At 41.5% G+C, this 23136-nt stretch overlaps 1 protein-coding gene across 1 annotated transcript in view; it reads right to left on the bottom strand.

Annotated features, from left to right (window-relative positions):
* Positions 1–8489: 8489 nt before the first annotated feature.
* Positions 8490–23136, bottom strand: part of htra4 (HtrA serine peptidase 4) — a 35868-nt gene continuing 21221 nt past the window's right edge. Inside the window, 5 exon segments of the mRNA XM_060908009.1 lie at positions 8490–8655; positions 10768–10870; positions 11468–11506; positions 15813–15927; positions 19995–20027. Coding sequence (XP_060763992.1) covers positions 8490–8655; positions 10768–10870; positions 11468–11506; positions 15813–15927; positions 19995–20027 — 456 coding nt within the window.

Here is a 23136-nt window from a genome sequence, read left to right as displayed (position 1 = left end):
CTGTTAACAATCTAGCGTCTAGACGGTTGCACCGATTGACTTCAAATTTTCAGGGTAGGTGGGCAGTTATGGAATCAATTTTGTGTCAAAATGTTCATACAATACTTTTGAAATATCAAACAAAAACGACAAATCAAAATACAAAAAAAAAGTCAATTTTTTAGACTGGCAAACAAATTATTCGTGTAATCGTGCAAAATCTTCAGACACTTATTTTTGTTCCGCGTCTTTCTCAGTTTTGTTTGACGTAATTTTGGTTGCGATTCCAGCTTTCTCGTTTGCGCTCCCTGACTTTTTGCTTGCAGTTTTGGCACAAACTTCACGTGTGGGTGGGCTGTCCAGGAATGCATTCCCATTGGCTAACTTGTGTTTGACTGACAGCTACGCTCAGCCATTTCCTACTTGGATTCTGGCGGACTGTTTGACGAGTGACCGATCCAATCTCATCTCATTATCTCTAGCCACTTTATCCTGTCCTACAGGGTCGCAGGCAAGCTGGAGCCTATCCCAGTTGACTACGGGCGAAAGGCGGGGTACACCCTGGACAAGTCGCCAGGTCATCACAGGGCTGACACAGAGACACAGACAACCATTCACACTCACATTCACACCTACGGCCAATTTAGAGTCACCAGTTAACCTAACCTGCATGTCTTTGGACTGTGGGGGAAACCGGAGCACCCGGAGGAAACCCACGCGGACACGGGGAGAACATGCAAACTCCGCACAGAAAGGCCCTCGCCGGCCACGGGGCTCGAACCCAGACCTTCTTGCTGTGAGGTGACAGCGCTAACCACTACACCACCGTGCCGCCCAGTGACCGATCCATTGACGGTAAACAAGGATGGAGTGGACTTCAGTGGCGACTATGATATTGAATTTACACTTTGTTGAATTCGCCACTGAAGTCCACTCGATCCTTGTTTACCGTCAATGGATCGGTCACTCGTCAAACAGTCCGCCAGAATCCGAGTAGGAAATGGCTGAGCGTAGCTGTCAGTCAAACGCAAGTTACCCAATGGGAATGCATTCCTGGACAGCCCACCCACACGTGAAGTTTGTGCCAAAACTGCAAGCAAAAAGTCAGGGAGCGCAAACGAGAAAGCTGGAATCACAACCAAAATAAACTACGTCAAACAAAACTGAGAAAGACGCGGAACAAAAATAAAAGGTTTCTGAAGAGTAATAGACTGATATTTTGCACGATTACACGAATAATTTGTTTGCCGGTCTAAAAAAAATTGACTTTTTTTTTGTATTTTGATTTGTCGTTTTTGTTTGATATTTCAAAAGTATTGTATGAACATTTTGGCACAAAATTGATTCCATAGGCAATGGTCCGTAGATTACCTGATTAAATTTTGGGGGTAATTGGTTCAAGGTCACCGGAAAGGTCAAAATTGTTTCTTTTGCGATAACTTTCTTCAAATTCATCCTTTTGACTTCAAACCCAAACCAAAATGTACATCTTTCAATTCTGCTTCCAACCATACGCTGCATGATGGGATAGCTCGGACAGTTGCCATAGCGGTCGGGGGGGTGTCAAGGTCATTGGTCAAAATAACATTTTCCATTACAACTCAAAAACGGTTGCTGATAGACAGATGCTTACTGTTATGAGCATATAGGAACTCCCACATGGCCTTTCATTTGGCTGGCACCATGATCTTTGACCTTGAGTGACACTGAAAGGTCAAACTCAAGGTCACGGATTTTCAGAGGGCTATGGAGCACTTGCATGTGACGTCACAGCCGATCCAGATTGTGACAGATGCCATCTTGTTGGTCAAACGCCATATTCCGCCTTCTACTTCTGGTTCTACTTCTGCTTTTACTTCTACCTTTTCTTCTGGAAAACCCTACTATATACAATTCTACTACAACGGCTGCGGCTACAAGCTCTCCCTACCTGTGCACGTTTTTTGTGTGTATTTTTGTGTGTTGTTCGTCTGTACCGGACTTCAATATCCACTACAACCGTATGGACTTACTGGACATTGGTTTCCAGCAGAAAATGACGGTTTGTAGCGATTTCCATCGCATGCACAATATTCCGGACAAGAAAAAAAAAAAAATTCCGGACGAGATAGCGAGACCAGCGGGGTCTCCGTGGATTGTTATCGGAAGCAAAGCGAAGGAGGCGGCGCCGGGAGCGGAAGCAAAAGCGAGGCTGCAGGCAGAGCCGGCCTGTTGACTAAGCTCAGAAAACAGCTACTCAAATCTCCACTGCCAAGCCTCTACCTCTCCAACGCCAGATCCACGTAAACAAGACGGACGATTTGGAATTACAGCTGGAATTACCTTATTCTATTCTATAATCGGCTGGTCAGTGCTATACTCAATACTTAAGTGACTTACCCGTCCAATGAGGATTCTTGTTTACAAGATGCCACATCTGAGTCGCTGACAAATCCTGAATTTCTGTAGAGATAACTGTCCAGAGATTTATAAGCACGCAGTGCTTCACCACTGAACAGCGAGGGAAAGTTAATGAGGTAATTATACACGTCCGGGTATTCCGCTGGCAGTTCAAAATCCGGTCGTGAAAACTCCGTCCGGTAAGCCATAAGGGTCACAAATCTGTAGATCGTTTATTTTAGACATATATCTAATTATCTGTTCATTAGAAAAATGAGCCGTGTAGTCCGTCGGTTGAAATTGATCCATTCTTCACACGAGTGCAGCAGTATTCAGCGGTGTTTTTGACCGACAAGATGGCGGTTGTGTACTTTCCGGTCACGTGACTGCAAGATCTCTATACCTTGAAAACAGTTGATGGGAGACATATATTTACCCTTACCGACTTATTGGAAGTGCCATATGGGCTTTGAGTTGGCACCATGATCAAACTCAAGGTCATTAAAACTTTAAAATGGTTCATGAGCGCCAGATGTTTACCATTATCAACATCTAAGAAGTCCCAAATGGGCTTTCAGTTGCCACCATGACCTTGAATGACTTTGAAATGTCAAACCCAAGGTCATGGATCATCATAGGACTATAACCTGACAGCTGATGATTGAGAAATATAACCATCATCAACATATAGGTATAAAATAAGTGCTGCCGGGCGAGGTTTGCTTTGCCTGGCAACACTTGCTTTAATTGTTTCAAGCTTGGCACTCCATGTCCCTGTGTTCCAGCATGTCAAGAGCACATCAGTTCAATAAATTAAGACTTTTGTTTCATCTGGATGGTGTGAGGTCTTTCTGTTCCAGGAGCTCGTGTTTTTTCACAGTCCTGTTCCACATAAAGACTAATTTATTACCGAAGGACAAAAAGAGGCCCATGGAACATAAAGCTGGACATGGAAACAGAAAGTGAAGGACACGCTTTTAACAGATTTACATTGACGTGCCCCTTGGATTTACTTGCTTATGCTAAACACTGCTGTTTGATGCAGTTCTCTAATCAGCCGATCCCTTGACAGCAGCACGATGCATCAAATCACGCAGATCCAAATCAAGAGCTTCAGTTAATGTTCACAACCTTCAAACATCAGAACGGGAAAAATTGTGATCTCACAGTGAAGTGTGACTTTCTTTCACTGTGGTATGGGTGTTGGTTTGAGCCAGATGGACTGGTTTGAGTATTTCAGAAACTGCTGATCTCCTGGGGTTTTCGCACACAACACTGTCTAGAGCAGTGGTTTTCAAACAAAGTGGGGGCCGCTAGGGAGGCCTCAGAAAGTTGGAGGGACGATGATAAAAAAAAATTGCGAAAAAGAATATATACTTTTTAAAAATAATTATTAAATATATTGTAATTAGTTTTTAATCATTATTATAAAATATAATTAATAATAATACATCATATCGAAACGTTGTTTGCCATGCTCATCTCTCTGATTGCCTGTGACGTTGCGGTTTGCGCCATTTATCAAGCTGCTTTGCTCCTCAAGCTAGCGTATTGCTAACGCAAAATAGACAGGTTTTTGAAGAAGAGACCGAAGGAACAAACCAACAGCCCTGCTGTGGAGGACACTGCTGCGAAAAAAACTAAGAAGTCCTGGCCAACTAAAATCCGAAAATATGAGGCAGCATACATTAAGTATGGCTTTACAGCCATACAGAATAATGGCCATGATTGCCCGAAATGCGTCTTCTGTCTGGAAACCCTGTCAAACGAATGCTTAAAACCTTCGAAACTTCAGCGTCACTTGGTACAAAAACATCCGACAGATGCCGAAAAAACAGTAGATTTCTCAGGGATGAGAGTTTTCCGCTTTTTGGCGGAATTCCGCTTTTTTCAGTCAAAATGGACCTTTTTTATATTGTTGCAAATCCGTTGAGAAAATTTTAGAGGGGTCGGGTATAGGGATGTTAACCGATGACCGTTTGACCGGTGGTTGACCGAATCAACGTCAACCGGTTAAATTTTTTTTGGTTGTCGGTTAAAAAAAAAAAATCAATCGTTTTGAAGCTGCCGATTTTGGAGTATGCCATGCGGTGTAAGGACGACAGCTGACGAATCAGAAACACCCATTCAGTCATGTCCCGCCCTCCCGCCCCAGTTAAAGACAGCTGACAAATCAGAAACACCCATTCAGTCATGTCCCGCCCCAGTTGAACACAGCTACCACTCGGCGAAAGAAAAAAGTGTAGACACAGGCTTTTTAGCTTACAAATTACTATTCTGTTTTTTTTTTTAAATTATTATTAGAAGGCACATCGAGTTTAGTCCTGCCTTGGCCAGTGCATTCTGAAAGTATGAGTTAGACAGGGAGCAAAAGAAAGCAAGGCTGGAGCATGTGAAAAATCAAGAGGAGTTGGCTAAAAAGAGGGAGAGGACCAACAAGCTTTTAGCTCTTGCTAAAAAGCTCAAAATGAAGAAGAAATAAATTTTCTGCACCATGAAACTGTAAATAGTTGTATATATTGTAAACAAACACTTTATAGAACCAAAGGAAAAATGTATTCATAAATCATATAAACCATTATTTAATATAGCAGTGAATGTTTTACCTTAGTTTGGATTTAGAGCAGCAAATTGGAAGTATCATGTTGGTGCTCACCTGGAATATATATGCAAAATTTATCACAAAAGGTCTATGTCAATGTTTCCTTTACATAGGTGTAGTTGATCTTTATCAAATGAAAGTTTAAGTAATGTATGTACTTGAAAGAGAGTTCTACTTTTGTATAAGTGTCAATTTTGTAAGCAAACAGGGTATGGTATTTCAACAACATTTGTAAAATTTTGATGATAAAATAAATGGTTTTTAGGGTAAAAAAATCTCTAAAATCCATGAGCCCAGACCCCCGGCTAATTTTTCAGATTTTTTCATCACAAGCCACTCTCATTCCCTGATTTCAGACGCAAAGAAGAGCATTTGGTCAGGCGATCTGCTGCATTCACCCAGCAAGGTACAGTCCCCGAGCGGGCCCTGAAGGCATCATTTTTAGCCTCGTACCACATTGCTCGTGCTAAAAAACCTCACTCAATTGGAGATTTGATTTTACCAGCCACCAAAGACATTGTCCGAGAATTGCTTGGTGAGGATGCTGCCAAAAAAATCGATGCTGTCCCACTCTGACAACACCGTGAGCCGACGGATTGGTGACATGGCTCAAGACGTATCTGCTCAGCTGTTGGAGCAGGTGAGAGCCAGCGAATACTTCGCACTTCAGCTGGATGAGAGCACAGATTTATCCAACGAGGCCCAACTGCTTGTGTACATCAGATTTATTTCACAGGAAAGATTTGTGGAGGAAATACTATTTTGTAAAGCACTTGAAAGAAGAACTACTGGGAAAGACATTTTTCAAGTTTTGGACGATTACATCGAGTCTAACGGATTGGACTGGACCCGTTGTGTGGGGGTGTGTTCGGACGGAGCCGCGGCAATGACCGGGAAGATCAGTGGAGCGACCGCGCTCATTAAGCAGGAGGCCCCGCATGTAGTGGCCACACACTGCATGCTCCATCGCGAGGCACTGGTCGCAAAAAGGATGGATAACGAGTTGAGTCAGGTACTACAGGAGGTTATACAGTTTATTGTTCAGTGCGAAAATATTTGTGTTGAAAACATGTTAGTTAATAGTATTCTTATGCTAAACAAATGTAACAAATATTGAATAAAAGTAAGAGAAAACATTCTAAAAGTTGATGTTTCTTTCCATATTTTGTAGCATTGTCTGTGGGTTTGCAAAGGGGGTCCCCGGCCAGAACCTGATGCTGTTTGGGGGGCCTTGGCATGGAAAAGTTTGGGAACCCCTGGTCTAGAGTTTACACAGAATGGTGCGAAAAACAAAAAACAGTGAATGAGTGAGTGAGTGACAGTTCTGTGGGTGGAAACAAACGCCTTGTTGATGAGTGGTCAGATTGCCCAGATTGGTTCGAGCTTTTTTTTTTTTTTTGCCAGGAAAGATATAGTAACTCATAGCAACTCTTTACAACCGTGATGACCAGAAAATCATCTCAACATGCAACAGCGGAAGACCACATTGGGTTCCACTCCTGCAGCCAAGAACAGGGAGCTTAGAATCAAAAACAAGTTCCTATTAAAGTGGCCGGTGAGTGTACATTTGACCGTATACACAATAAGGATAAAACTTGGTTGTAATTTTAATTTCATACTATTCGTATATTATTTACATATTCGACCACGTGTTTCCACCAAGAAACACTAAAAAAAGGGGAAAAAACAAACAATGCCCTCATAAACAGTACTGATCACGTACAAGGAGTGCATTGTGTAATATTGTATATCAAATAATTAACTAAGACAATGTCACGACTGGGAAACTAATCACTGATAGCTAAATCATTGAATTAGTACTTAAATAGATGTACAGTGTCTTGCAAAAGTATTCATCCCCTTTGTGTTTGTCCTGTTTTGTTGTATTACAAGCTGGAACTAAAATGGATCTTTGGGGGTTAGCACCATTTGATTTATACAACATGCCTACAGCTTTAAAGGCGCAATTTTTAAAAAATAGTAATCTGGAGTGTGCATATTGTAGGTATTCACCCCCAAAGTCAATATTTTGTAGAGCCACCTTTTGCTGCAATTACAGCTGCTTGGGGTGTGTCTCTGTTAGCTTAGCACATCTAGCCACTGGGATTTTTGCCCATTCCTCAAGGCAAAACTGCTCCAACTCCTTCAAGTTAGATGGGTTGCGTTGGTGTACAGCAATCTTCAAGTCATGCCACAGATTCTCAATTAGATTGAGCTCTGGGCTTTGATTAGGCCATTCCAAGACATTTAAATGTTTCCCTTTAAACCACTCCAGTGTAGCTTTAGCAGTAAGTTTAGGGTCATTGTCCTGCTGGAATGTGAGCCTTCGTCCCAGTCTCAAACCTCTGGCCGACTCAAACAGGTTTTCCTCCAGAATTGCCCTGTCTTTAGTGCCATCCATCTTTCCTTCAGTCCTGACCAGCTTTCCTGTCCCTGCAGATGAAAAATATCCCCACAGCATGATGCTGCCACCACCATACTTCATTGTAGTGATGGTGTTCTCAGGGTGTTGGGTTCGCACCACACATGGCATTTCCCATGATGGCCAAAAAGATCAATTTTAGTTTCATTTGACCAGAGAATCTTCTTCCATGTGTTTGGGGAGTCTGCCACATGCTACTGGGCAAACTCCAAATGTGATTTCTTAAGCAATGACACTTTTTTTCTGGCCACTCTTCCATAAAGCCCCGCCTGTTCTGTGGAGTGTACTGCTTAAAGTGGTCCTATGGACAGATACTCCCATCTCCGTTGTGAATCTTTGCAGCTCCTTCAGTGTTATCTTTGGTGTCTTTGTTGCATCTCTGATTAATGCCCTCCTTGCCCAGTCTGTGAGTTTTGGTGGGCGGCCTTCTCTTGTCAGGTTTGTAGTGGTGTCATATTCTTGGATTTAATGATGCTCCGTGGGATATTTATAGTTTGGGATATTTTTTATAACCCAACCCTGAGCTATACTTCTCCACAACTTTGTCTCTGACCTGTTTGGAGGCTCTTTGGTTTTCATGTTGCTTGCGTAGTCGTGTTGCAGAGTCAGGGTCCTTCCAGAACAGGGTGATTTATACAGACGTCATGTGACAGGTCATGTGACACTTTGATTGCACACAGGTGGATCTTAATCAACTAATTATGTGACTTATGAAGTGAATTGGTTGGACCAGCTCTTATTTAGGGGTTTCATACGAAACGGGGTGGATACCAATGCACACTCCAGATTTCTGGGGGGTTTTTTTTCCATCTTTTAATTATTGTTTGCATCACAATCAAACTACAATTTTCACCTTTAAAGTGGTAGGCATGTTGTGCAAATCAAATGGTGCTAACCCTCCAAAAATCCATTTTATTTCCATCTTGTAATGCGACAAAACACCAAGGGGGATGAATACTTTTGCAAGGCACTGTAGTTTACAGAGCTATTTCTTTGTATTAAAGCTGACCTTTGTTTGCAGTGCATTATGGGTAATCAATACAGTCCTGACCGTCTTGGATTGCGGCTTATAGTGTTTGGGACACAGCCAAGACTCACACACTGCTGTCACTCCAATTCTCCAGGAACAACTGTTCGTGTGACAGTTTTGTTAATGTGCCGCACTATCACCAAGAGCATTTTAGCTGATTGAACCACATGACTTACGTTGTCCATGCTCTGAACCGACTTACCGTTAATGCTGATGATCACATCATGGTTCTTCAGGCCAGCACTACAAAAAAAGAAAGAAACAAAATTGGATGCTCTTGTGATGTCTGAGAAGAGTCTAAATAATCAGGACCCAGTGACTCTTAACCAAAGTGTCCAGAATATTTTTGCTTAAAAAGCGAGTTGGCTCTGCCACAAGGTTTCGACTTGCACAGATGGAGCTTTTAACATGAGGCACCGACAGGAAGATGGCATCGGATTGCGCAAACTCAACCCGGGAAATGAAACGTTGATATATGAGCATTTAAAATACTGACGTTCATTAATATAACCTTACCAGGCTGCATGCTTGGCCCCCTTATCCATCCATCCATCCATCCATTATCTGTAGCCGCTTATCCTGTTGGAGCCTATCCCAGCTGATTACGGGCGAAAGGTGGGGTACACCCTGGACAAGTCGCCAGATCATCGCAGGGCTGACACATTCACACCTACGGTCAATTTAGAGTCACCAATTAACCTAACCTGCATGTGGGGGAAACCGGAGCACCCGGAGGAAATCCACACAGACATGGGGAGAACATGCAAACTCCACACAGAAAGGCCCTCACTGGCCACGGGGCTCGAACCCAGGACCTTCTTGCTGTGAGGCGACAGCGCTAACCACTACACCACCATGCCACCCCCCTTATACAGTGAGTCACAAAACCATCTGTCATGCATACTACTAGAAGGGCACATGGTAGAGTTCATATCTCCACCAAGCCACATATTATCAACATCAAAATCAAATCGCTAGAGCCTGGGATAATGCTAAAGCTGTCCACCAAATTTCATCCAAATCTATTCATTACTTTTTGAGTTACACTGGGAAGAGAAAAAAAAATCCCTGGATCTGCATACATATCAATTGTTCCTTGGCCAATGGTTCACCTTTCCTCCAAATTTCATCATAATCTGTTCACTACTTTTTGAGTTATGTTGGGAACAGACAAACAAACAAAACATAACCTCCTCCAACAAAAACTGATGGAGATAAATATCTCATCTCATTATCTGTAGCCACTTTATCCTGTTCTACAGGGTCACAGGCAAGCTGGAGCCTATCCCAGCTGACTACGGGCGAAAGGCGGGGTTCACCCTGGACAAGTCGCCAGGTCATCACAGGGCTGACACATAGACACAGACAACCATTCACACTCTCACCTACGGTCAATTTAGAGTCACCAGTTAACCTAACCTGCATGTCTTTGGACTGTGGGGGAAACCGGAGCACCCAGAGGAAACCCACATGGACACGGGAAGAACATGCAAACTCCGCACAGAAAGGTCCTCGTCGGCCACGGGGCTCGAACCCGGACCTTCTTGCTGTGAGGTGACAGTGCTAACCACTACACTACCGTGCCGCCCGGAGATAAATATACAGAAATATTTCCATATTACCTCAAGCTGAGTCTGAAGAATGGGTTTTCTCCAGGTGTAGTGTTGCTACCATGAAGCACTATGAGCCAGAGAGCTTGACTGTTTTTACATGAGCCCAATTTAACCAAATTGATTGATATTATAAGCAGATGGATGATCTATATCGGACAATCTGACATGGAGAACTCACTACAGAATTCTATCGATTTTATTGGGATCCACTTGTACGCCGTGACCAGAAACAATCATAAAAGGCACCTGAAATGGCACAGTCTAAACCTGGCTTTATGAGAGATACTTGGGGTGAAATGAAATGTTAGGGAGATCCTTCAGAATAAAAGGGGGATCATTTACAGACTGCTGGGAGTCATCTTACTTTAATGACCACCTTCCTTTTGATCGTAGGCCTCGCTAATCTCATCACTCAGCAGCTGAGTCACTATTTGTGCTGACAGGCAACGACTTTGAGATTAATTGCACCATTTTTGCTCACGTTCAAATCTCCCCTGGATCCATGAGGAAAATTCACGCTCCAGTTATTGCTTCCTGCCTTTGTGTCATGCTGCCAACGTGCCTTGCGGTGCATGACGCATCATTAAGGTGGAATATTTTCAAGCAGAGTAGAAATGCCTCGTGGCACACAGTGGGACATAAATTGCATAATTATAGGATGAGCACAGCCTTGGGTCTCAGGCTGCGGCGAAGTGGGAAGAAACAATAGATGAGTATGGAAGGCCTGGGCCTGTTTTCTTACCTGGAGGCAGCCATTCCAGGAATCACCTCGTAGACGTAGACTCCTGCACTGACGGTCTCCTTCTCTTTCAGGTTCCTGATTAAACTGCAATCAAAGAAAAACAAAGTAACATAGAAAATGTTTAGCAATGTATAGGGACAAATCACATATAAATATGAATATGAGGCATGTAAATAGTGAATGCTAGTTTTTCTTCAATGCTAAGATGCAAACTTTTTACCTCAGCCAAATTTGTTAGAGGAGGTCATGTTTTTGCCTCTGTTTGTTTGATATTTCCCAATGCAACTCAAAAAGTAGTGAATGGATTTGGATGAAATTTGGAGGAAAGGTGGGCCATGGGCCCAGGAACAATTGATGAGATTTTGATGCAAATCCGAATATGTATGCTGATCCAGGATCCAGATATGTACACGGAGCCCATCCATCCATCTATCCATCATCTGTAGCCGCTTATCCTGTTCTACAGGGTCGCAGGAAAGCTGGAGCCCATCCCAGCTGACTACGGGCGAGAGGCGGGGTACACCCTGGACAAGTTACACAGAGCCAGGATTGAAATTTTTTTTTTGCCTTTTCTCAATGTAACTCAAAAAGTAGTAAATGGATTTGGATGAAATTTGGAGGAAAGATGGGCCATGGGCCCAGGAACAATTGATGAGATTTTGATGCAAGTCTGTGTATGTGTTTGAATCCGGGATCCAGATATGTACGTGGATCCAGGATTTTTTTGTTTTTGGCTTTCCTCAATGTAACTCAGAAAGTAGTGAATGAATTTGGAGGAAAGATGGCCATGGGCCAAGGAACAATTGATTCAATTTTGATCCAAATCTGGATATGTGTTTGGATCCAGGATCCAGATATGTACAACCCTGATTCCAAAAAAGTTGGGACAAAGTACAAATTGTAAATAAAAACGGAATGCAATAATTTACAAATCGCAAAAACTGATATTGTATTCACAATAGAACATAGACAACATATCAAATGTCGAAAGTGAGACATTTTGAAATTTCATGCCAAATATTGGCTCATTTGAAATTTCATGACAGCAACACATCTCAAAAAAGTTGGGACAGGGGCAATAAGAGGCTGGAAAAGTTAAAGGTACAAAAAAGGACCAGCTGGAGGACCAAATTGCAACTCATTAGGTCAATTGGCAATAGGTCATTAACATGACTGGGTATAAACAGAGCATCTTGGAGTGGCAGCGGCTCTCAGAAGTAAAGATGGGAAGAGGATCACCAATCCCCCTAATTCTGCGCCGACAAATAGTGGAGCAATATCAGAAAGGAGTTCGACAGTGTAAAATTGCAAAGAGTTTGAACATATCATCATCTACAGTGCATAATATCATCCAAAGAGTCAGAGAATCTGGAAGAATCTCTGTGCGTAAGGGTCAAGGCCGGAAAACCATACTGGGTGCCCGTGATCTTCGGGCCCTTAGACGGCACTGCATCACATATAGGCATGCTTCTGTATTGGAAATTACAAAATGGGCTCAGGAATATTTCCAGAGAACATTATCTGTGAACGCAATTCACCGTGCCATCCGCCGTTGCCAGCTAAAACTCTATAGTTCAAAGAAGAAGCCGTATCTAAACATGATCCAGAAGCGCAGACGTCTTCTCTGGGCCAAGGCTCATTTAAAATGGACTGTGGCAAAGTGGAAAACTGTTCTGTGGTCAGACGAATCAAAATTTGAACCAATCGCTTGCGCATCTGGAAAGACACCATCGATGCTGAAAGGTATATCCAGGTTCTAGAGCAACATATGCTCCCATCCAGATGACGTCTCTTTCAGGGAAGACCTTGCATTTTCCAACATGACAATGCCAAACCACATACTGCATCAATTACAGCATCATGGCTGCGTAGAAGAAGGGTCCAGGTACTGAACTGGCCAGCCTGCAGTCCAGATCTTTCACCCATAGAAAACATTTGGCGCATCATAAAATGGAAGATACGACAAAAAAGACCTAAGACAGTTGAGCAACTAGAATCCTACATTAGACAAGAATGGGTTAACATTCCTATCCCTAAACTTGAGCAACTTGTCTCCTCAGTCCCCAGACGTTTACAGACTGTTGTAAAGAGAAAAGGGGATGTCTCACAGTGGGAAACATGGCCTTGTCCCAACTTTTTTGAGATGTGTTGTTGTCATGAAATTTAAAATCACCTAATTTTTCTCTTTAAATGATACATTTTCTCAGTTTAAACATTTGATATGTCATCTATGTTCTATTCTGAATAAAATATGGAATTTTGAAACTTCCACATCATTGCATTCCGTTTTTATTTACAATTTGTACTTTGTCCCAACTTTTTTGGAATCGAGGTTGTACACGGAGCCAGGAATTTTTTTTCCTTTTCTCAATGTAACTCAAAAAGTAGTGAACAGATTTAGATTAAATTTGGAGGAAAGGTGTGCCAAAGAACACACCTTTGAACAGATTTGATTTTGATGCAAATCTGGATATGTGTTTGGATCCAGGATCCAAATATGTATGTGGATCCAGGACTTTTTTTTTCTGTTCCCAACATATAATGGTGCTTGAAAGTTTGTGAACCCTTTAGAATTTTCTATATTTCTGCATAAATATGACCTAAAACAACATCAGATTTTCACACAAGTCCTAAAAGTAGATAAAGAGAACCCAGTTAAACAAATGAGACAAAAATATTATACTTGCTCATTTATTTATTCAGGAAAATGATCCAATATTGCATATCTGTGAGTGGCAAAAGTATGTGAACCTTTGCTTTCAGTATCTGGTGTGACCGCCTTGTGCAGCAATAACTGCAACTAAACGTTTGCGGTAACTGTTGATCAGTCCTGCACACCGGCTTGGAGGAATTTTAGCCCATTCCTCCGTACAGAACAGCTTCAACTCTGGGATGTTGGTGGGTTTCCTCACATGAACTGCTCACTTCAGGTCCTTCCACAACATTTCGATTGGATTAAGATCAGGACTTTGACTTGGCCATTCCAAAACATTAACTTTATTCTTCTTTAACCATTCTTTGGTAGAACAACTTGTGTGCTTAGGGTCGTTGTCTTGCTGCATGACCCACCTTCTCTTGAGATTCAGTTCATGGACAGATGTCCTGACACTTTCCTTTAGAATTCGCTGGTATAATTCCGAATTCATTGCCATCATTGATGGAACAAGCCATCCTGGCCCAGATGCAGCAAAACAGGCCCAAACCATTATACTACCACCACCATGTTTCACAGATGGGATAAGGTTCTTATGCTGGAATCCAGTGTTTTCCTTTCTCCAAACATAACGCTTCTCATTTAAACCAAAAAGTTCTATTTTGGTCTCATCCGTCCACAAAACATTTTTCCAATAGCCTTCTGGCTTGTCCATGTGATCTTTAGCAAACTGCAGATGAGCAGCAATGTTCTTTTTGGAGAGCAGTGGCTTTCTCCTTGCAACCCTGCCATGCACACCATTGTCGTTCAGTGTTCTCCTGATGGTGGACTCATGAACATTAACATTAGCCAATGTGAGATGGGCCTTCAGTTGCTTAGAAGTTACCCTGGGGTCCTTTGTGACCTCGCCGACTATTACACGCCTTGCTCTTGGAGTGATCTTTGTTGGTCGACCACTCCTGGGGAGGGTAACAATGGTCTTGAATTTCCTCCATTTGTACACAATCTGTCTGACTGTGGATTGGTGGAGTCCAAACTCTTTCGAGATTGTTTTGTAACCTTTTCCAGCCTGATGAGCATCAACAATGCTTTTTCTGAGGTCCTCAGAAATCTCCTTTGTTCGTGCCATGATACACTTCCACAAACACGTGTTGTGAAGATCAGACTTTGATAGATCCCTGTTCTTTAAATAAAACAGGGTGCCCACTCACACCTGATTGTCATCCCATTGATTGAAAACACCTGACTCTAATTTCACCTTCAAATTAACTGCTAATCCTAGAGGTTCACATACTTTTGCCACTCACAGATATGTAATATTGGATCATTTTCCTCAATAAATAAATGACCAAGTATAATATTTTTGTCTCATTTGTTTAACTGGGTTCTCTTTATCTACTTTTAGGACTTGTGTGAAAATCTGATGATGTTTTAGGTCATATTTATGCAGAAATATCGAACATTCTAAAGGGTTCACAAACTTTCAAGCACCACTGTAACTCAAAAAATAGTGAACAGATTTGGCTGAAATTTGGAGGAAAGGTAAGCCATGGGCCAAGGAACAATTTATTAGATTTTGATCCAAATCTGAATATGTGGCTTGGTGGAGGTATGCGCTCTTCCAAATACCCTTCTCGTTCGATTTGGTGGAAATGTAGCACTTGTTTTTGGATAGATTATTTCTTTAAGATCAGACCAAAGCAGCCACTTTTATTCCCTGTTCATTGTCATGTGACACAGCTGGAAAGATTTTTTTTTTTAAATTTGATGTACATATCTCTGGAAGGTGAATACTGATCAGAATTTTCTGGAAGCAAAACCAAAGCTATGCAAGCCTCATAACCCATGAGCGCAATAGCTTGTTTTTCAGTGTTTATTTTTGAACAACCTCCTTAAAATGTTGGTTTATCCTCTTTTGAATTTCTTTCCATGTTGTCTGAAAGTATTTGAGCGATTGTTACGGTGTAAATGAGTATCGCCTGTGGTTGTCTATTTTATTAGCTTCATGCGAGTGAAGCTTAGTATCTTCCATGAGCCGTTCTTGTTTGTGAGTTATTATTTTGGTTTTGTTTATTCATAGAAAATAAAGAAAATACAGAACCAGTCAGGACTGCGAGGATCGCATTGTATGCATGTATGTTCAATTTATTTAAACTCACTCACTAATATAAGGAAAATAAGGACTAGATAAGCAACATACAGTAAAAATTTAAATGTCTATGGATCATTAAAGTTACTCCTGAGAGTCAGAGGAAGTGGGGGAAAAAAGAAGAGAAAAGAAAATATTCTGCGCATGTGAATTTGGATATCAACCAACCAAAAAACAAAACACAACCTGACAGAGGACTAATATCGTCTTTTGAATTATGCAAGGAAAAAAACTCGAACAAACCTTTCCTTTGTCTCTCGTCAGAGTCTGCAAGGAACTGCTGTACCTGATCTGAGGGAATTGCAAATGATATTCCTGCCGTGACCTTCAGCGTGTTTATGCCGAAGACGTCTCCATCCTTGAGACACAAAACGGACAGCATAATGGCCAAACAGCATCCAAATGAACGAACAATCCGGCCTTGGAAAACGTAAAGGCCGCCATGGAGCAATTGTTCAAGAAGCACAATCCAAATTACACCTCTGTAGAAAGTTCTTTCCATTTTAATCAGGAAAGCAGAAATAGAATGACCTGTAACCTTGGGCGTGAGCATTTTGAAATTGATGGAAGCATCACTGAAATGCAGCAGGATGAAAAATGTGATTCATTAATGTTGCATAATAATAGAGTTGTCCTGGCCTTAGTCTGGTTTTTCAGACAGCGTGTCATTTGAACTTAACGTTCCACTGCTGCTTTATTTGAACATACTAGTGCATCTCAAAAAATTAGAATATTGTGAAAAAGATCAATATTTTCCATCAGTTATTTCAGAAAGTGAAAATGTTATATATTATAGAGACTCATTACACATAAACTAAAATGTTTCAAGCATTTTTCTATTTTAATTTTAATCAGTATGGCATACAGTACAAAAACATAAAAAAAAATCTCAAAATATTAGAATATTTCATTTAGAGTTTGAGTAAAACAGTATGAACACAGTGTATCTCTCAGTCTAGTTCAGTACACACAACCACAATCATGGGGAAGACTGCTGACTTGACTGTTGTCCAGAAGATGATCACTGATGCCCTCCACAAGGAGGGTAAGCCACAAAAGGTCATTGCTGAAAAGGGTGACTTGAAAAGGTGCACAAGCAGCAGGGATGGCCGCAGTCTTGAGAGGATTGTCAAGAAAAGTTGATTCAAGAACTTGGGAGAGCTTCACAAGGAGTGGACTGAGGCTGGTGTCAGTGTATCAAGACCCATCACGAACAGACATCTTCAAGAAAGGGGATACAACTTTTGCATTCCTACTGTAATATCAAGCTACTCCTGAGCCAGAGACAATGTCAGAAGTGTCTTATCTGGGCTAAGGAGAGAAAGAAATGGACTGTTGCTCAGTGGTCCAAAGTCCTCTTTTCAGATGAAAGTACATTTTGCATTTAATTTGGAAATCACAGTTCTAGAGTCTGGAGGAAGAGTGGAGAGGCACAGAATCCAAGGTGTTTGAAGCCCAGTGTGAAGTTTCCACAGTCTGTGATGATTTGGGGTGCCATGTCATCTGCTGGTGTGGGTCCACTGTATTTTATCAAGTCCAAAGTCAACACAACCAGGAGATTTTAGAGCACTTCATGTTTCCATCTGCTGACGAGCTTTTTGGAGATGCTGATTTCCTTTTCCAGCAGGACTTAGCACCTACCCACAGTGCCAAAACTACTACCAAATGGTTTGCTGACCATGATATTACCGTGTTTGATTGGCCAGCCAACTTGCCTGACCTGAACCCCATAGAGAATCTATGGGGTATTGTCAAGAGGAAGATGAGAAACACCCGACCCAAAAATACAGATACGCTGAAGGCCACTATCAAAGCAACCTGGGCTTCAATAACACCTCAGCAGTGCCACAGACTGATCACCTCCATGCCACACCGCATTGATACAGTAATTCATGGTAAAGGAGACCCAACCAAGTATTGAGTGTATAAATGAATATACTTTTCAGAAGTTGGACATTTCTGTATTGTAAATCCTTTTTTTGATTGATCTTAGGGAATATTCTAATAATTTGAGATACTGGATTTCTGATTTTCATGAGCTATAAGCCATAATCATCAAAATTAAAACAAAAAAGGCTTTAAATATTTCACTTTACATGTAATGAATATAGAATATATGAAAGTTTACCTTTTTGAATTAAATTATGAAAAAAAGGAACTTTTTCATGGTATTATAATTTTTTGAGATGCACTAGTATTACTCCTGGACATCATGAGGACATTGTAACACCATTATTATTATGATTGGTGTTTGGTGTTTTCAGTAAAACATGACAAGCTTGAAGAGAGAAAACGAGAAGCTGTTAAAGCCAGCTGTTTACAGCTGCTAGGACATCAGTGATAACAGGGACTAATGTGTTCCGCAGATGTTCCATCACTTTGAATGTAATTATAAATGGATAAAAAGTACGATATATCATGAAGAAAAATTGCTGGCAAATTATTGTGGAATAAAACACTTTGGAATGTTCTGGAGCTTTGGCGTGCATTATAACATTGATTATTTTCCTGCAACAAGTGTTTTATTCCTTATTTTATTCATTCATGTTTAAAATTTTCACACTATCTCGCCATGGATTTCTCGCCCCAATAAACTGCAAACTTGTGGAAAGTATGTGTGCATCAGTACCAGAGGTGGTTATGGACAAATCAGGGTTGCCAGATCAATTATAATTAATATATCATTCATAAATCACTACACAGACAAATTACATCTGAACTACACTTTAGGTTGTTTATTTAAAGACCAAAGGATAATCTTGTAACACTTTAACTAATATTATTTATATATTAACAAGAACAAACCATGAACATCAACATAAATGCATCGTAATTAATATTAACAAAGCAGTTTAGTGTAGTAAGTCAATTTAAATTGGTGTTTGTTGATGTGTTCATGAAAGGCACTTTCATTAACTCCATGATCAATTCATGACTAAAAATATCCATATAAATGAGCAAAAAGTATATTGATAATGAAACGTTGATCATTAATTAACCTTAAAGGTAGACTGCCTTTCAGATTTGTCAAGTGTAGGTCATAAAAAGACTTCCCCGACACCCAATTATTTTTGTTTAGTGGACCGAAAGGTACTGAATTCGAATCACAGACTTCCAATTTTATAAGTTTTTTTTTTTTTTTAAAAAGAACAATTAATGAATTTCAGGCCACGTGGCCCTAAATTCTCCACTATTTTTTCCTGCTTCACCATGACCCAATTCAAGATTGCATCACGTGGTGCGCTTTCCCTGTTCGCGCAAGGCATTGTGGGATACAAATTTGAAATAGGAGAGAAAAATGGAGGACGTGAGTGTGCGAATGAAACGTGAAAGACTGACTACAGTAACGGAAAGTGAGAAGAAAAGGCATTATGTTATATACGAAGGAAAGGAAACGCAGGACCAAACTAATAAATATCGGCGCTCAGTGAGCACCTCGGTGTGATCTGTTTCACAACAGAATGATGGAACTGTCAGTGCATGGTCAAAGGTAAACCTGTAGATGGCAGTAATGCAGCACTGTGGATGCCAGTTGCCGTAAAACCCAAAAGAAGAATAAGAATAAGAAGGTAAACCTGCGCATGCACACACGGACTTCCTCTGTCTGCTTGACTGCGAAAAGCGAGCGATTTCATGCACATTATTTGCTCGGGAATCCCCTCAAATTAAATAACTTCCCAGCCACAGAATTGCCTGATATTTTTTTTTGGAGATATTTCAGAAATAAACATCTCGCCACGAACAAATTTCAGACGGAACTAAATTTCACCGATTTTCTGAAATCAAAAGGCCGTTTAGCTTTAATGCAAAGTGTTACGTACCAATAAACTACCTTTCAAAACACAGTCTAGCAACCTTAGGTAGAATTTGGAATGCATTGAGATGTTTGGCAGGATCGTACTGCTGTTTCATTCTTCAGAAAAGTAGCTATAAATGTTACACAGATATGTTGATTGGTTGTGTTTTGTGGATCAGATTCCAGACCGGAAAGGACAGTGTGCTGAATTTAACTCAGATAGGCTGGAACTTTGGCATAAACATGTTTATCATCCTTCTAAAATTGGGATACGTCAAGTCAAAAAGTCAACAATGGTGATTTTAACATCTCTCCATTCCAGGTCACTAAATGAGAGTGCTATTTTATTGGCAATTACAGGGGAAAGCTGGATCGAAACCTTGCCCTGGGGCACAGCCGAAAGCACACGGTGTTCTCACCCTCTCGGGATCAATAGGAGCATATAAACCACTGCAGATGATTTATCCAGATGAAAACAAAACATAATACAACAGTGCTTCAACAGAGGGAAAAAAAAGATTGAGAGCGAGAACAATAAAAACCAGAGAAGTGACCAAGGACGCATGCTAACCAAAGCGAAGTGGGACACGCAGAGCATGAATGAGTGACAATTAAGACTGAGGACACACCAAATTAACAAGCGGCCCTCCGGAGTTGCCGTACTGCAAAAAAAAAAAAAAAAAAGACATTTCATATGATTTAATTTCCCTTTCACTCCACACACAATGGCAATATAAAAGCGCATTCATAAGCAAGGACACAACTCCTTAAGAATGGCGCATGAGGCTGCATAAGTGCTTCTGTTCAAGAAAGCTGAGCGAGGTTATTCTTCTCCCAGCTTCATCAGACTAGGCTTGGATCTCATAAGTCCTGGTCACGATTTTCCAATAAGATTAACAAAAAAAAAGATATATACAGTGGATATAAAAAGTGTACACAGCCCATTAAAATGATCGTTTTTTTCTGATGTAAAAAAACTGAGATCATGATAAATAATTTCAAAACTTTTCCCACCTTTAGTGTGACCTATAACCTGTACACTTCAATTGAAAAACAAACAAATCTGTTAGGGGGAAAAGCATTTAAAAAAACATACAATGAGCTGGTTGCACAAGTGTGCACACCCTTAAACTACTCCTTTCTTGAAGCACCTTGTGATTTAATTCCAGCATTCAGTCTTTTTGGGTTCACACCTGCCATCAATTAAAATGATTCTGATTAACCCCAAATAAAGTTCAGACATTTACTCGGTTGCATCCTCCAGCAAAAGCCAGGGTTCCCAGAGAGCTTACAAAGTGTCAAAGGGATCTCATTGTTGAAAGGTATCAGTCAGGAGAAGGGTACAAAAACATTTCCATGGCATTAGATATACCATGGAGCACAGTGAAGACAGTCATCAAGAAGTGGTGAAAATAAGGGACAACAGTGACGTTACCGAGAACTGGACGTCCCTCCAAAATTGACGTAAAGACAATACGAAAACTGGTCAGGGAGGCTGCCGAGAGGCCTACAGCAACACTAAAGGAGCTGCAGGAATTTCTGGCAAGTACTGGTTGTGTACTACTGTACATGTGACAACAATCTCCCGTATTTGCCATATATCTGGACTGTGAGGTAGGGTCAAAGAAAAACATCCAGGCCCGGCTAAATTTTATTAAAAAAATACATCAACTCCCCCAAAAGCATGTGGGAAAATGTGTTATGGTCTGATGAAACCAAGGTTGAACTTTTTGGCCACAATTCCAAAAGGTATGTTTGGCACGGTGGTGTAGTGGTTAGCGCTGTCGCCTCACAGCAAGAAGGTCCGGGTTCGAGCCCCGTGGCCGGCGAGGGCCTTTCTGTGCGGAGTTTGCATGTTCTCCCCGTGTCCGTGTGGGTTTCCTCCGGGTGCTCCGGTTTCCCCCACAGTCCAAAGACATGCAGGTTAGGTTAACTGGTGACTCTAAATTGACCGTAGGTGTGAATGTGAGTGTGAATGGTTGTCTGTGTCTATGTGTCAGCCCTGTGATGACCTGGTGACTTGTCCAGGGTGTACCCCCCCTCTCGCCCGTAGTCAGCTGGGATAGGCTCCAGCTTGCCTGCGACCCTGTAGAACAGGATAAAGCGGCTAGAGATAATGAGATGAGATGAGATGTTTGGCGCAAAAACAGCACTGCGCATCACCAAAAGAACCCCATACCCACGGTGAAGCATGGTGGTGGCAGCATCATGTTTTGGGGTTGTTTTTCTTCAGCTGGAACAGGGGCTTTAGTCAAGGTGGAGGGAATTATGAACAGTTCTAAATACCAGTAAATTTTGGCCCAAAACCTTCAGGTGTCTGCTAGAAAGCTGAAGATGAAGAGGAATTTCATCTTTCAGCACGACAATGACCACAAAAAAGTTTTGGAATGGCCCAGCCAGAACCCAGACCTAAATCCAATCAAAAATCTGTGAGGTGACCTGAAGAGGGCTGTGCACAAGAGATGCCCTCGCAATCTGACAGATTTGGGGCGCTTTTGCAAGGAAGAGTGGGCAAATATTGCTAAGTCTAGATCAGGAGGCTACGGAGCCCCTCTGGTGACATGGGTGAAAAAAAAATATTCTGTGGCCACAAGTTAATAACGCGTGGGAATGAGATCCTATTCCGTGGCCATGACTTGTTTAATGCGTGGGAACGAGATCCTATTCCATGCCCACGACTTGCTTAATGCGTGGGAATGAGATGATTATTGGGTGGCCATGAATTAATAATGCGTGGCCACAAGATGATTCAAGTTCCAGCCTGATGGGATGATGTCCAGTTTTTGAGCGGCCGCCAAATTTGCCGTCCATATTTGCATGATGAAATCTATAACTTCCCCGAGGTCAGCATATTGTCTACGTTTGAGCCCATGCTTTTTGAGCAGCCGAATTAAGTGTCTCTTGCTCAGAATTACTCCATGTCTAACTGCAAGTGATTTAAGGATATCATTATAATTCATTCCTAGATTAAAATAAAACGAAATCAGATCAAACTTGTCCATATTTGCGGCTGAAGCTACTGATGCCAGAAAGTCAACAGTCTCAGTGATGAAATGACTAACACTTCTCATGGCCACACATTGTTAATTCGTGGCCACCTAATAATCATCTTGTTCCCACGCATTAAACAAGTCGTGGCCATGGAATAGGATCTCATTCCCATACGTTATTAACTCGTGGCCACGGAAAAAGACTGAATGCTGTCATTAAATCAAAAGGTGCTTCAACAAATTATTAGTTTAAGGGTGTGCACACTTATGCAACAAGCTTCTCATCATCTCTAGCCACTTTATCCTGTTCTACAGGGTCGCAGGAGCCTATCCCAGCTGACTACGGGCGAAAGGTGGGGTACACCCTGGACAAGTCGCCAGGTCATCACAGGGCTGACACATAGACACAGACAACCATTCACACCTACGGTCAATTTAGAGTCACCAGTTAACCTAACCTGCATGTCTTTGGACTGTGGGGGAAACCAGAGCACCCGGAGGAAACCCACGTGGACACGGGGAGAGCATACAAACTCCACACAGAAAGGCCCTCGCCGGCCACTGGGCTCGAACCCGGACCTTCTTGCTGTGAGGCAACAGCGCTAACCACTACACCACCGTGCCGCCCTGTAACCAGCTTATTGTACTTTTTTTTTTATGTTTTCCCCCCTAACAGATTTGTTTGTTTTTCAATTGAAGTGTACAGGTTATAGGTCACATTAAAGATGGGAAAAGTTTTTAAATTATTTATCATGGTCTCATTTTTTTTTTTTACATCAGA

The sequence above is a fragment of the Neoarius graeffei genome, chromosome 24 (assembly GCF_027579695.1).
Source record: "Neoarius graeffei isolate fNeoGra1 chromosome 24, fNeoGra1.pri, whole genome shotgun sequence".
Classification (NCBI taxonomy): Eukaryota; Metazoa; Chordata; class Actinopteri; order Siluriformes; family Ariidae; genus Neoarius; species Neoarius graeffei.
Note: the sequence above shows the minus strand (reverse complement) of the source record. Positions and strands in the feature narration are given on the sequence as shown.